General features: G+C 38.9%; 1 protein-coding gene across 7 annotated transcripts in view; it reads left to right on the top strand.

The window, feature by feature from the left end:
* The window catches only part of OXR1 (oxidation resistance 1), a 267,736-nt gene that overhangs the window by 120,496 nt on the left and 131,481 nt on the right, over nucleotides 1-15,759 (top strand). For 5 of the 7 annotated variants that reach the window (XM_062570434.1, XM_062570428.1, XM_062570426.1 and 2 more), the window contains exons 3-4: nucleotides 3,651-3,817; nucleotides 11,559-11,755. In XM_062570434.1, coding sequence (XP_062426418.1) covers nucleotides 3,759-3,817; nucleotides 11,559-11,755 — 256 coding nt within the window. In that variant the 5' untranslated portion in view covers nucleotides 3,651-3,758. The remainder of the gene's footprint in view (nucleotides 1-3,650; nucleotides 3,818-11,558; nucleotides 11,756-15,759) is intronic. The other 2 variants (XM_062570430.1, XM_062570429.1) reach the window with 1 other exon arrangement.

Here is a 15,759-nt window from a genome sequence, read left to right as displayed (position 1 = left end):
CTGAAAAGCAAATATGATTTACAGATTCTTACTTTGCATTTAGACTAAAAGCCTCTGATTTATATGGTAGGGCTTTTAAATTTGTGACAGTTTTATTGCTTGCATCTAAATTCAGCTTCCATGTTTTCGCTTGTATGCCCGTTTTCTTACAAATTCCGATCAGGTTGTTGTTTAACAGTTGTTCCTGAGAGCCGAGCTCTAGTTAGGCAGCTGAATGCATAAATGCCCTGAACTCCCTTGCCTCATTTAACATGCTGCGGCCTCATTTGTCTTCTGGGCTCTGGGTTTGATCGTTTCCAGCTGTGCTTAAATCACCCCTTGGCTTCTCTTTTCCGCACCGTCGGACGCTGGCTCCTCGCGCCTCCTCCGTTCGGCCGGGTCCTGCCGGCCCAGCCTGGGCGCCGCGGCCCCGACCGGCGCTGCGGCAGGGCCGGGCCGGCTTCAGGTGCGCTGCGCCCTGCTCTGGGCGCGGGCGAAAGAGTCCTCGCTGTGCGTTAGGAAGCCGTGAGATAGTCTCCGAGGTTCTTCTTGAAAGAATGTAGTTTGCTCTGACGCCCGTGGATTGCTGCTGGATGGGTACAGGGTCCGGTGGCGGTGTTCATAACAACCCTGCTCCCTGGGCTTATTCATTCTTTAAAAAAATAATAACCTATGGAGCAGCTGTGTTTTATAATCTCGCACAGGAAAAATACTGCCCACCTCTGTTTTGTGTCATCATCCTACTTTGAGTGAAAAGGTGAGGAAAAGATTGCTTCTTGTTACAGGCGTAAATCTAAGTGGAAATTTAGGGATTTAAGGAAAGGGTCATCATCTTTCGCTGGTGAAGCTATGTCTTTACTTCAGCTTGAAGTTGAATTACGAGTTTAGGTTGTCTTCTTGAATCTCAGTATCTTCGGGTGCTGCCCCTATGTCCCACCTACACAAGGGCAAAGAGAAATAACTGTGGTGAGGCTCTTAATCCTGGTGTCTGGTATTTTCCTTTCCCCTCCCATAAGGTCTTCCCTCCCTCCAGCAGGCGTTTGTCCATCGTGAGCCAACATCCAAAGAAAAATATTTGCTTAATTTAGGCTAGGTAGCAGCAGTGCCTCCGATTTACAGCAGGCAGACCTAGAACTTACTGGGAGTGGGAAATTTAACTATGATCACTGTTCACATGTTTTATGTCCCCATAGTTGGGGGATATTGAAATTAATCTTGAAATCTCAAGCATTCTCATAATATTAAAAAAAAAAGCTTAATGTTCTTAAACAATTTTTTTCTTTTTTCACCTTCATTCATTGCCCCCAGAGTAAGTTGAACATCATCTGTCTACCTGAGACACTTCATTCCCTCTTAGCGATAGTCGCACCCCAGTTCTCTCTTCTGCAGTTCCTGCTGCTCTGTGTAGTAGAGCTTCCTTTGAAGCATGGTGGCTTCTCAGACAAAGGCATTGTATTGTGAGAAAGTGTTTGTGCGGCTGGGTTTGGAGGATTAAGACAAAGAAATGTCTTTCCAACCCTTGCCTTCTTGATACTGCTACAGAACTGAGAAAAAAAATGGTTGTGTGAGTTTTCTGTTTGTTTTTAAATAACTAGGCACTATTTCACAATTTATTTGTTGACACACATTTCTCCTAAGATTCCCTTAGTATAGCCTATTATTAATAAACTGATCAAGTGACCATAGCTTGCTTTTTGTGATGACAAGGCATGAAAAAAAGTATGCTTGAGAGAGCATTTTCTCATTAGGTACAACTCACAGATTTTTCCAATTCCTTATTTTTTCTGATGGGACCTTACCATGGCTCTGGGTCTGTATCATCTGTGACTACTGTTGCAGCATCAGAACAAATCTAGTACAACCTGGTCAACCACTCCAGAGACTTCATAGAGCTCTAGAGGAAATGCTGATAGTATCTACTTTGTTATGTTGGGTTAATCTGAGCCGAACACATAGAACAGGAGGGTCTCCTGCTGGGAGGGTATGAGGATCATTTTGTCTTGCTTATGTACAAAGTATCCCTAGAACTTTGAAGACCTTTCTTCCTATCTGGTATGAGGTTGGTTAATCTCATTTATGAATGAAAAATTCAGAAAAAGTGCTGGTTTTGTTATTTTTGTAACCTATATACAATTCCAGTTGCATGAGCTATTGGACAATGCAGAAGAACATACAGATTTGCATTTCTGTATTTTAGGACAAGCATATCCACAACATTTTCTTCTTATTTTAGCTGCCTGCTGTGATGATGCTTATTTATTGATGTGGTAGAATTAAAATACTCAAATCTCAGTTGCTGTAAGAGCATTGTAATTCCAACCTCCTTGCTGTCTCTTAAGCAGTTAAAAGGCCATTTTGCTTCCAAGTTTGACTATATAAATGTATGTATATTATGACTGCACATATTGTAGCAATCTTGGGAACAGTAAGTGCCTGTGGGTATTGCTGCTGACTGGTAAACAACTTGGAAAACAGTCAAGCTTAGAATTGGAATCAAAAAGAAATATAAATGCAATTGCCTAAATAAAAAGCTACAGATAAACCTGATTGTTGATGTATAAATTACTTGCAGTTAGTACAGAAAATGAGTGATACTGTGATACTAAAGTTATAATAATTATACAGAGAAATGCTACAAGTTCATATGGCTTCAATGTAGGTGAGGTATTCTGTATGTCTCAAAATATGCCATACAGCTCCCAGACCACTGGGTGCACATATTTTTGAAAACTCTGAGAATTCTGTGTTTGGGAGAGAGAAAATGATGATATAGGACCTGGTCCTGCTGTTATAAAAATTGCACAATAATTTTCAGGGAAACAGAACCTGAGTGCTAGTTGTAGTCTGTAATAGAGATTTTGTAAATAGCTTCTTCTAATCGGGTAAAGTAAAGACTTTCCTTAGTGATACAATCTTAAAAATCTTAAAATAGTTTGGACAATTTGAATCCCATTCTAATAAGTAAGGTAGTACTAGGTATAATGCAACAGCATTAATGAGGCAAATATGAATTAAATAAAACTTGTAGTCACTCTAAGGCCATTAAGTAAAATTTCTCTGTGCTGAGATAAGAGAGCTGAAATTTTCAAGATCCATGCAAATTGTACTGAAGCAGATTTGCATAAAGCATTGGAAGAGCTTTTGTGAAATGAAACTAGTAGGAGTTATTTAAATAACAGTATAGCAGCTATTAACAAAATAGAAAGATCCAAAATAGTAATTTACTTCAGAGTCTTTTCTAAAACATGTCTGTATTCAATATAACTGTCAGCAAATAATATAGTATTGCAACCAGCCCTCTCAGAATCCTGAAATTCTGGAGATAGGAAATTCTCATACCTGACAAAACACACACCATAGTTGCAGTTCATATTCTTTCCACCCATGTAGAGCAAAGGTAAAACGTTATAAAACATCGTAGGGAAGCCATATAATCTTGAGCTCTTATCTCAATCTTTACAAAAACTTACACATGAAAAAAAGCATGAACTATACAGGCTGTAACTACGTGAGATGTGTGCTTAGCATTATTGCTGCCATCTTCCTTTCCATCGTCATCGTCGCTACCTTCCCCACTTCTGCCATACCTCATGCACGTCTCCAGCCCCATGTGTGGTGTGCAGAGCAGTTTGACTCCGTGGACAGTGGACTCACTAACCGTTCTCTCGCAGGCAGTGAGAATGCCTTGCCACGCTCCAACCACCGGGGGATTCTGGACTCTCCCACTTGGAGTTTAATGGACGTAACCGGGCAGCAACCAGTCTATATGTCTTCTGTAAATGATCCTCCAAGGGTTTACCTGTAGCTGTGCTGTCATGCTCCCAGGAATAATCACAAGGTTTGTGTTCATCTTTGTAAGTCTTTATTCTGTGATGAAACACATTAGGAGCAAGCATTGCTTATGGACCTGTGTTAACAGGGCTTGGGTTGCCTACTCCAGACATCACAAAACCAATTTTTCAATAGTTTAGATATTAAAATATCTTTTCTCCTGACACCTGGTGGAAACTTCTGTTTTGGCATTGGCTTTTCTTACAGAATAATGTGTGGTGGAACTTTTTCTCCATATAGTTGTGGTCCATACTTATGGACTGAGGAGTGATTGGCTTTCTGGTATTTTAATCACCAGCAAATGTTATGTATTTAATTTGCACGGTAACATTTGCATAGTATGCCTAAAGGAACAGAATGTTATGTGTTATATGCTTGCTCCAGTTGCTCAAATAAACACATTTTGGAGGGTGGGGAGGAATAAATCAAAATATGGTGTTGAAATACCACTATTTTTTGGCATGTAGTACTTTTGCCAACATTTTCTTTCCTGCAGCTAGCCTGAATGTTGCATTGTTGATATAATTCCCAACTTTGAAGTGCTTTTTGGAAAGTGTAGGGGTGAATTAACTTCTAATCTTTTCATTGCACCGCCCATGTGAAGGTCTTTTTGTTTTTGTTTTCTGCCATCAAATAATCTCACATGTTCCTTGCATTATCAGAAGGATCGTCTGCATGATCCACATTTAAAGTAACATTTTGAAGCACTTTCTGTGTTTTGTTTAGTGACGGACATTCACTTTAGCAATGCTATATTTTCTAACTGCTTTGTAGTGTTTGGTTCTTGTTTTCCTCCACAGATCATAATGAGCAGTTCAGATTTGAATTGCAAGTATGTTGCATTCAGTTTTGTGCAGCACTTCTTATGCAGAAGTGGATGTTTAGAGAAAAGCATGTGAGAGCCAGGGCATGTATTTAGTAACTCGTTGTCTGTGAAATCTTTCCACCTTCCAGCAATCACTGGCTCAGTGCTTTGGGTATCAGCATGATTCATCGACCTTAATGAACCCTTTTTCCATGACTTGTGCAAAAGTCATTTTTGTACCCAGTGGTACTTCTAGCCTGAACAATTATTTCCCTCATATGATTACATACAGTTCAAACAAGTACTACTTTTTGTTGACTTCATACCTGCTGCTTGCTTTCATTTGGCTCCTCTTAAATCTTCCATTGTGAAAACAGTGGAAAAGCATTTCCTATTCACCTTTCTCATTGCTCATTACCAAAGAGATCTCTGTACTGCTGCCCCATAGTCATCTCCTCTCTGAGGACTCCCGCTCCGTTCAGTCTCGCCTCATGAGGAGGCCTCTCGTTGTCATCATTGGGTGTTTTTTGTCTGTATCATTCTAATTATGTAACCTTCTTTTTTGAGGGGATGGCCACAGCTGCAGGTGGTATTCGAGAGCATTAAACAAAAATGATTTCAGCAGATCTCCAGGGCATCGCCTCATGCTACAAGTATGCAGAAGAGGCCTCATGCAGTAAACAGACCCTGACTAGAATAACTGAAGCAAATCACAAGCCTGTCACCTAATACATCGCTGCTGCCGTGGGAGTCCAAAAATGCCAGCCATGTTGTGCAAAAGCAGATTTGTATGAAGATGGAGAGGGAGGCAGCGTGTTGATAGCCCCTTCGTGCTGCCAGACAAGCCTACTTGGTGTTACGCGGTAGGGGAGACCATGATACTGTGCAACTCGCACGAAGACACTGCCACTTTGCTTATAGACACAGGGATGCTGGTGGCAGCAGTGTATAAAACTCTGCAGGTCCTGTAGGGTTAGCCACGATGACTCTTCTTTCTCTACTGCACTAATACGGTGTTCATAAGAGAAATAAACTACTCCCAGTGTATAGCTGCCATTTTTTTTAGGCCTTCTCCTGCAGTTAAGTTGTCAGACCTTTGCAGTGCTGTGTTGAAAAAGAAGGAAAACAAGTTTACACTTCTCAAGATTCAGATGAATTCTGGCTGTCAGCATTGATTTAAATCACAGTTCTTGCTGCAAAGAAATCAAATTCATAACTAGCTCTTCTGAGCATTCCTGGATACCACATATACTAAATAGATCTCGGAAGTGTAAGTGTCACTCTTTAAATAGATGATTTTGTTTCTCCCACTAAGCACTAAAACTCCTGGAATAGTCACAAAGGGCATAGAGACATCTTTTTATATTCAGTAGATAAGAATGCATTAGACTTTCCTCCAAATCTTTGTTGCAGTAAGGGACTTTTACTTACAGATGTGCAAAGATCAACTTGCATGGATTCTTAGCCCCTGGGATTGTTTGTATGCCTGACTGTTTCCACCATAAATGATTTAAATGTATTATTGTTTGTTTGTTTGTTTTTGGACTGGGCTGCCAGACATGCTTGTTTTAGCTGCTTTCAAGATCTGTTTAGAGGATAATGTCTTTTTTTTTTCCAAGATGCTTTACAAAAAATCAATTTGCAATTATAAAATGAAAAAGTATAATGAATGTCAGCACACTGCTCAGTTCCTAATACAAGCCATGGGTAGATCTATGATATTGAATGACAAAGATAAAATCCTAATGTTCTTGAAAACTGTAACAGAATTCCAAGCAAATTCATTAGCACCAGGATTTCATGCCTTTCCATATGTACTGACTGCTTAGAGCATTTGGTGGTTGATGCCTGAATACCTGAGAGAGGCTGGGTTTTTTTCCCCCCTGAGGAAAACACTAAGAATCTTTCAAAGTGACCTGTTCCTGGGAGGTGCTGCTGGGGGACGCAGGGAGCCAGCTGGTCAGGCTGAAATAAAAGCTGGAGCCATCTGTTGGGTTGTTTCTAAGATGCAGTAGAGATCTCTGCGTTGTATGCAGATGATGAGGAGAAATAAAACCTAAATTAAAAAATATCCCCTTTCTTATACACACCAGTCGGTGTGTGTCTAGTTACAGATATGGCATATCATAGAATTTGGAGACACATGTTCCTCCTGGATTAGCTAAATGAGCAAGTCCTTTGCAATCTGTAACTTGGCAGAATATTGAGAGACAGATCTGAGCTTTCTGCCTCTGTCTGGTAGGTTAGAAGCACGGAGAGGAAAGCTGTGCAGAAGGTCTCTTGTAGCTGGAATTAATGGAGTGTGTGACATCCGTTCTAAGGAAAATGCAGGGAGTGTAAGTGTAAGGAACATTTTTTTTTCAAGGGATACTAACCGTAGTCCAATTGAGTGACTCAAGCAGATGTGAGAAATGTATGTTGTGACGTGGCTATGTAAAAATTAAGTGCTGTTCAATCCCTCAGTAACCTATGTTTCAAACAAATACTGCATTTTCAGATGCAGTCAGTGGCATTTGATTATTATCTTTTTGTTTCTTTCAACCCAGGATGGATTATCGCAGTTAATGATCAGTATTAGGGCCTTCATACTCATTTCATGTTAGTCTTTCCTCTGAACTTACAGCGTTTGTTGTGGAGATGCCTGACTGCTTTAAAACTCAGATGAGACCACCACCTTGTTTCACAAGATAGCAGTAATGACCATCTTGGGAACTGTTGCCTGTTAAAGGGCTGCAAACTTTTTCTTTTGGATATATTTTGTTAGTTTTTCCTCCCTTGAACTCTTGTGATTTACGGATAGTTACAAAGATATTTTTGCCCATTCTAATTCAAGTTTCAGACCTGTTAGCACTTTGTCCTTGCTGTCAAATGTGCATTTCCAAGTCATGCTAGTGCCATGGTGACTTTGAAATGCTTGCTGGCGTGCTGTCTGCAGCCAGACTGCAGCAGGGTCACTTCAGGGCAGACCAAGCTATCTTGAAAGAGATTTGTGCTGCCTGCTGTTCAAAAGTTAGTTGAAGGCTGCCGTGGAGAACATAGACTAAAAGATTAAATGAACTTTGCCACGTTATTTCTTCCATCTTGTATTTGTTTTTCTACAAGCAGACAGCCTGAAACAAAGCAGGAAACCAGGAAGGTGATCCTGAAGCGTTTCCTGTTCGGATGCCTTTCAGTCAGAGAGTAAATCCTGTTACAGACTGACTGTGCATCTTTAATTCCAAAAGCAAACAAACAAACAACACATGGCTCACAATAAAGCAAGGTGCTGCAAAAGGGTCAGGCTTACAACGAAGCAGTTCTCTTGGTTTTTGCTTCAAAACGTACGTAGAACTGAGGCTTTCCTTGCAAGACATTGAAGTCTACCGAAGATGCAGTTTAAAGGCTACTGTACTTTTTTTCCCCCAAAAGACCTATTCCTCATCTGTGACTGTATGAATATACAGTTCAAGTGGCCTGAAGAAAGCTGTATTTGAACGAGTTGCTTGGTTTTTGTCAAGTCATTCCTTTAAGCTTCTGTCCTTACTTGAACCTGTGTTCTACTCAGATGATCCTGTTATCTCAGAGGCTGGATTAATTCAGACCCAGTATCTTTCCATCTTTCCTGGCAGAAAGAGCACCATCCCACAGTCTCTCAAGAACAGTTCGTAATTTTGACAGTAGTGTGCAAACTCACTTTTCTTTCATGTTTTTATTCTTTAATTTTAATACTCAAGTACCTATGGATGTGGAAGTCTCACTATTAGGGTTTTCTTCATTGCAAGAGTAGTGTTGAAAGGATTGGTCTTGGTTTTTGTTTTTCCTTTTTGCACATTAATTTGCTGTAGGCATTTGAACTCAGTCTTTAATTAATCACAAGTCACCTGAAAAAGGTCACAGGGCATTTTCACTGTTCAGATGACAGATATTATCACTTTGTATGATTCCAGAAGAATGAACACACTACATTTGTGACAACTTTGTATTCCCCACAGTGTAGCAAGCTATTTTAATTGACTAACTCTACACTGTAATTCACAACTTTATTAATTGGACTGTCCTTCCAGCAGCCTTGGTGGTTTAGAAAGTAATAAAACTGGAATGTATATCATAAAGATATGTTTCCATTTGTATAATTACTTCAGCTCACCAGCTGCTTATCTTTCTCAGTGGCAGCACATTGGCATAATACAGGGCATATGCACACTGATTGATCTTTAGACCTCATTTGCTTTTCTTTGAAATTCTGGAGGTATCAAATACTTGGTAGTTTCGTTCTGCCCAACATTTTGCACACCACAGAGGCAAGACACGCTGTATCCTTTTTGAAAGCTCAATGAGAATCTTGGATCAGAAATAGGTAGGGTGATATTTCTTGAAAATTGGTGATTTTACTCCCAAAAGGCATCCTATAAACCTCCAAAGGTTTCAGGTGGCAAGGAATTTTAGTTTTCTTTTATCTTACCTAAAATATGGTATATTCAATGACACAGCAACATGTTAACATCATGGTGGAACACAATTCAATATTAACAAAGTCAGGAAAATACTCTAGCCTTCACTTTAGGTAAACACTTTTGTCTAACTCCAGGCTTAAATCTGGAAATTCTTGAAACAAGACCTCACTTTCTAGAGCATCATTTTGAATACCAGCAAAATATCTAGCAGTTTTCCATAATTCTCAGGCTATTTTTAATCACAGACAGTGATGTCCTTTTCAGTCTTGTCTGGATTTCTCTATGTATGAATGTTCCCAGAAGTGTTCAGTTAGTTCATACTAAGCTGATCCAGATGATGTCCCTACTGATGCCAAATATGGACCATAGACCAAGATCCTCAGAGTGAAGATTTACTCATATCCTCAGAGTAAAGACGGTATCACAGTGACAAACTGTTCTTCCCACGCCTACAGGGCCCTCGGAAGAGCAGGAGCTGTCAGTAGGGAGTCAATGTATGTGGAGTTCTTTGTTTCTCACAATGTCACTGTTACTTAAAAATGAGCTACTATGGCTGCTGTAGCCTAATACAAAAACGAAGAGCATAGATAAACTAGAACCTGTCACCTCAGGACTTTGCTTATGTAATTAAGGATGAACCAGGGAAATAATTAGAAAAGCCACTAAAACCAAAGATTCATCATCTGTCTCTTGAACTTGGAAGGATTCCCGGGCAGGTGTCACTGCGCACGTGCCTCTGCTCTTTCCATCGCTGTCACGGTTTGGGACAAGACGCTCGTGCGGATGAACACCTGTGCTCAGCCTGTACAGCCTTTCCAGCCCACAGGCAGGATGAGGTCCTTGCCTTCCCGTGAGGGCACATAGGAGCTGTGAAGGGCTGCCTCCAAAACTGGCAGCCAGGCCTGAAGATGACGACCGTGGTATAAGTAAAGGTTCTCAGTGAGCACATTCATTTCTAACTGCTAACTTTCTAACTGCTAGTCCTTTCCCTGGACTGGCAATGCCAGATATGAGTGTAGTAATTTCACCTTCATGATGGCATTCATTAAATTCTACATGCACTTTGATACTTTAACATTCCTTACAGAGCTTGGTTGAGACTTGAAGATTTTCCAGTCTACTAACTGCAGTCACTATTATTACAATATTAAAAAAAATTCATCTCTGCTTAAAGTGGTGTAGTCCATTCTCAGAGCAGTAATCCATGCTACTTAATTGCAAATAAATACAAATAAAAGGAGAAAATGTTTAAAAAATAAGGAAGCATAGAGTTCAGAGGGAGGTTGTTAGTATAAAATCATTATCCTAATAAAATTGTCCCTTGGCAATACAAAACTTCATCATTTTACTTCACTTGCTTCAGAATTCCAGAAATATTATGATCCCTTCATCTCAAATCAATATGGCACTGCAATGTCATAAATATCTTTTATTTCCAGGATCAAATCAAGTAGTCAGCTATATATATATAACAATTTAAGAAAAGCTTTGAAAAAATCCAATGATTATATAGAGTGGGCTTCATCATAACAGAACATTTGTCATTATCTAATAATTCCAGTAGCATAATAACTTCTATTTTATGTTACTAGAGATAAAGCAGACACCAGAACTATGGCGATACTGTGATATTGAGTCTACTCACCATCACTCTGAGTGGAATTTGAAAGTGTATTTGTAACTCTCCTGTAGAACTCTGATAAAATGACTAGATTTGGGGAGGATGGAGAGCAGTGGTGTCATTTACCTTGACCTTGATACTGTCTCCCACTGTATCCAAATTATGATGTTATGATCTGGATGTGTGGACAACTAAATAGATAAAAAAATGGTTGGATGGTGAGGCTCAGAGGGTAGCGTTTAATACCTGAATGCCAGTAACAAGTGGAATATTGCTGATTTAATCTACAGGAGAAAGAATTTCTGTTCCTTTTCCCAGAACCTGCAGTTGCAGTGCACAAAGTGGTATATGGGGTAACCACTCATAGTGGGACTTTTGAATCTAGTGAGAAATAGCCTGTTGAAATTGTTGTGGAGTTCAGAAATGCAGTTGTAGAGCTACGACTGAATTCAGAAGTTCAGAAGTCGGTTCCTCGTTCTGGGGCCTTTCAGCAACTTTGTGTGAATAATTTAATTTCCTTATACCACCTTCATCTGGAAATCTAAGCCAGGTAACTTAATCAGTTTAAATTATAGGTTAGTTTATTGGTATCACAGCTTCTCTGAAATGCCAGCTGACCATTCAAATGCCCAACAAGTTGATCTGAGGACAGTTTACCATGTGTAGTTACATGTGAATGGTAGGAGGGTGAGATGTGTGCATTGTAACTGATTTAGCAGGAGGTGTACGAAGAAATTAATACAAGGTTAATTTACCACTGCTGTTGTTCTGAGTTCTGCTGGGACATACAGTAAATGTGCTGGTCTTGATTTATATAAAATAAAACAAATTGCGTAATATGCCTATAAAATGAAGACTAGTAATACTTCATTGCCTTAAATATCTTTAGATTAAAGAAGAAGTCCCAGTCTGTGGATATTAGTGGGCCAGGATGCAACCCAGTGGCAGCTGAAGCTCAGACACCTCAACCCAGTAAATCTTTGCTTGCCACTAAGACGACTACTTCTGAGGAGGAACAGAACAACACCACAAATACACAGAGGCGCAATCCACGGAGGAGTGAGTTGAAGAGATACTACACCATTGGTGAGTTTTTTTCCACAGAAAATTTCAAATGTATTTTTTAAAGTGACAAGGTCCTCCTGTTCATTTGTGTTTTCTTTACGTTGGCTAATTGTGTTTGGTTACTAGGAGTACTGATGTCCACAATGAGCATTAAGTTGTCATATCTTAATGCTGATGTCCAATTATCCTTAAGGATTAACCTGCTTTATTTATCTTGCACTGTTTACAGAAATTGTTTTCCTCGGCAATTTTTTTCTCTTAAAACCTATTGAATAAAACATGGAAGCAATTCTGGGAGGAAGGATATAGGAAGAAATCACTTTTGACAGTGGATTGCATTAGACTTTAGGCTGTGATAATTTAGAAGGCTAGAAGGACTTCCAGTCTGGAGGAGGAGGCTGTTGAGTGTGATGTATTTCCAGTGCAGAGTAGCCAGGATTAGTTAGGGGGTTCTGGGTATTTTTTGCTGAATATATTGGTTTTCTGGAAATTCTTCTGAGATTTCAGCATCTAAGAGGTCCTAAAACCATTTCAGGTGCTCTACCAAATGTTTCATGCCTTGCTTCCTTTTAAATCTTTTCAGGACTGAGACTTTACTGACTCCTTTGATAACTACAGAGTAATCTGTAACTTTGTGAGGATGAATGTAGTGACACAGCAGGACTGGACAGGGACACTAAAATAGAAAACAGCAGATTCTAGTGATGTGATTTGTGTACAGTTAGGCTGTTAAGTAGCTTAAACAACCATATTAAACCTGTTGCTGACCTAATACAATTACACGGGGTTTTCACCTTGTTTCTACCTTGTTTGCAAGTTCTTGTCTGCTAAAATCAATCCATGTCCAAGATCAAGCAACATGAGCTAATCATTATGGTGATAAATAGATTAAGAAAATGTGTTGAAAATCTGATGCTTGCAGCTGGCTTTGCTTCTTTCATTTTAAAATCAGTATTCTACTATTTTAACCTCAAACCAAACTAGCTAATGATAGTGTTTGCTGTGCTGACTAATGTTGCTTGAGTAAACTAACATCACTTATGCTTTGTGTTAGTCTAATTTTTCTTAACAACTTCCTTCAGTAATTCTAATGATAATAATTTTCATAGCACTTTATAGATACAAAAGCTGAGTTCAAATCTAGATATCTAAAAGAAGTATGGAATATGTGTTTAGACATGTACAAATATGCATATTTTATGTTTTAAAATGCATTTTTCAGCATTGTTTTCCTATTAAAACTTAACTTCAAAGGTCAGCCTGATTTGTTAACCATTGCCCATAATATTTAATGTGTGCTAACCACACAGCTTAAATTTATTTCTGTAGAGATACATAACCAGCCTTACTTCATCAACTTGTGGAAAGAGTAAAATCAAAATGATAAAAAACCTATCTTTTTTGGATATTGACATCATTGTAGGACTATGCATGTTCAGATCGCTGAAGTGCTTCCTGTAAACCTCATTCTGCTTTACAGGCCCAAAAACATGCGAGCATTCACCTTGCACACGCATGCTTGGCAGAAAAAATCCTAGCAGCTTATGCACTCTCTCAGCTTCTGTGAGCAGCTCTAGCCAATTGTCTAACAGATTGTGCTCTGAAATCTTCATACTCTGTAGCATCTAAATATTTTTTAATTTTATATCTCACCTTATGTGCACATAGACTTGCCTAGGACCTCTGGAAGTGGAATGTGTATTAAGGAAGGAGTATCCTGGTAATTTCAAGAGATTTTAAAATTTCATCAGCTCTGCTTCTACTTTAAAGAACCACCCACAAAATACTTATTTTCTATTTCATCTTTCTGACAAATTGCATCTCAGATGCTTCCCAAACTTAATGAGTGCAGTTGCAGTGTTTAAAAGCAGGAAAAAAATATATAAGTGAGAGAAGGACTGAGATGAAGAGGCAACAGGGAAAAGATATGTGCTCAGATGAAATTAAATAGAAAATGGAGATCCGGTGAGGGGGAGAAATAACCGTTCCATATGGCAGGCTCAGTAGGCAGGAAGGCTGCTGCACCTTCAGTGGTGAACTTGTGTGAAGAAATTGAGTGGGAACTCCTAGATTAATAAGGCAACTGTAGGAAAAACAGTCTGCATTGTGGGTTGGATAAAATTGTTTGGAGAACTCGAGGAAGAGCACCCAAGATGCTTAAAAATAAAATCTAAAATTAGGCTTTATAGATGCTTCAGGCACTTCAAAATGCAGGCCACTTGTTTCTGAAGTGAAGGAGAAAAAGTATTCAGGTTTTCGGCACTCTGAAAAGTAGACTGGAGCATTATACAACGGAGTATTACACGGGTCCCCTGAGTTAGAAGCCATAAGGCTGGATCAGCTTGGTGGGATGTCCAGGCTGCAGCTGGCTCTTAGCTGGGCTCTGCTTAGACCAGCTGCAGCGTAACAGCTGCGTTCCATGTGGGAACCAGCTGAAGGCCTCTTGATGGTATGAAGCCTCAGGACATACATCCAGCAGCTTATTATGGTGACTTAAGTATCTAATGTTGTGCTACATTACCCTACAAAGATACATACTTGAAGAGTGTTCTCTGGGTCCTACTTCTAACCATGAAAGTTGTGTTGTAAGAAACTTAGATGCCCCCAAGAATATGTTGTCTCTCTACCTAATACTGTTTTTGTAGATGTAAAAGGCTTCATTTTGTTCTATTTGCTATTAAAATAAAACTACAACACTGGTGTGGACTAAATCAATTATTTGAAATGACGACGGTAACATTAACATATTTTCCTGACTCTAGGAATCAGGTAATAGAAATTGTGAAGCAGAACATTATTTTATACTAGAAATGTTGTTATAGTACAGTATTGGGTGGGTGGGTAGGGGGAGAATGAAGCAATTTTTAAATAGTATGTCCTTGTACTTTCATAAAAGCCTTAGTGCAAATCTTGTCATATAGGCTTGTGCAAGGACAGCTTATTTCATTTTGAAGACAACTATAAACTTACCTCAGTAGACATCTTTCATTGACACAGTCTGTATCTCCAGTGGAGGGTATTACTGGTTCAACTGCAAACACTTAGCAGTGTATTCAGAATATTTTTGTGCATAGATATGCATGTTGTTAACATGCTGCATGTTATTTCAATGTTCCGTCTTTTCTCTTAAAAATCTTATTCAAACAGCAATTTGGGGGAAATGCGAAGGATCAAAATGCTAATAGCCAAGGTTCCCTAATCCTCTTTCTCCAGTTGTGCATTTTATAAAAAAATATTTCTTGTTCCACTTGCAAAAAAAAAGAGTAACTTTCCCTCTACAACCTCTTGTACAAATGAGATCAGTAGAAAAATATTTTAATAAAGTATTTTCTACTAGCATTATCATGGCCTGATAATGCTAGAACTCTGTACTACTATATTCCTAGAATGTGGACATTTTCAGAACAATGGAATTATACGGATATAAAATCACCATGGAAGAGAAATAATGCTTAGGAGGTAAGCAGTATTAAATGAACACATATTAGTTGACTAAGTTTTCAAAACAGGTCACTCCTAGTTAATGCAAAGGGTCAAATATGAACAGCCAGATTTTCTTTGTGCTCTCCCAATCTTGCATGCAAGAGTCTGTGTTTCACTGGGTAGTCACTTTAAATTTAGCAGTGACTAGTTTAGTCGCTACTGCTAATTTAGTACTTCAAAGTGTATTCTTGCGAAAATAAGATGGATCTTCCAAAGAATATAATGGTCCATAAATAGAAGTAATGACTTGTCACAAGGATTATTATTAATGCACTAAACAGTTTAACAGAAAGAAAGATTTTACAGGGAAATCTGACACAAAATCTTTTTAAAAGAGATTAAGTAATAAACCAGCTTCTCCTTTTACAGAAGGGAGAACTAAATGAGGATGAATGAATTCCTGTTTAGCAGACATAATTATAACTCACCCTGGTACTATATTTCTGTATACCCACATTACAAATTTACTCCATTTAAGTCACGACTTTTATAGTAATTTAAAAGTATAAATAAATATCAGTTATGTGTTACATGATAGTTAC

The sequence above is a fragment of the Rhea pennata genome, chromosome 2 (assembly GCF_028389875.1).
Source record: "Rhea pennata isolate bPtePen1 chromosome 2, bPtePen1.pri, whole genome shotgun sequence".
NCBI lineage: Eukaryota > Metazoa > Chordata > Aves > Rheiformes > Rheidae > Rhea > Rhea pennata.
The sequence above is the reverse complement of the archived record's forward strand: the minus strand, read 5'-3'. Positions and strand labels throughout refer to the sequence as shown.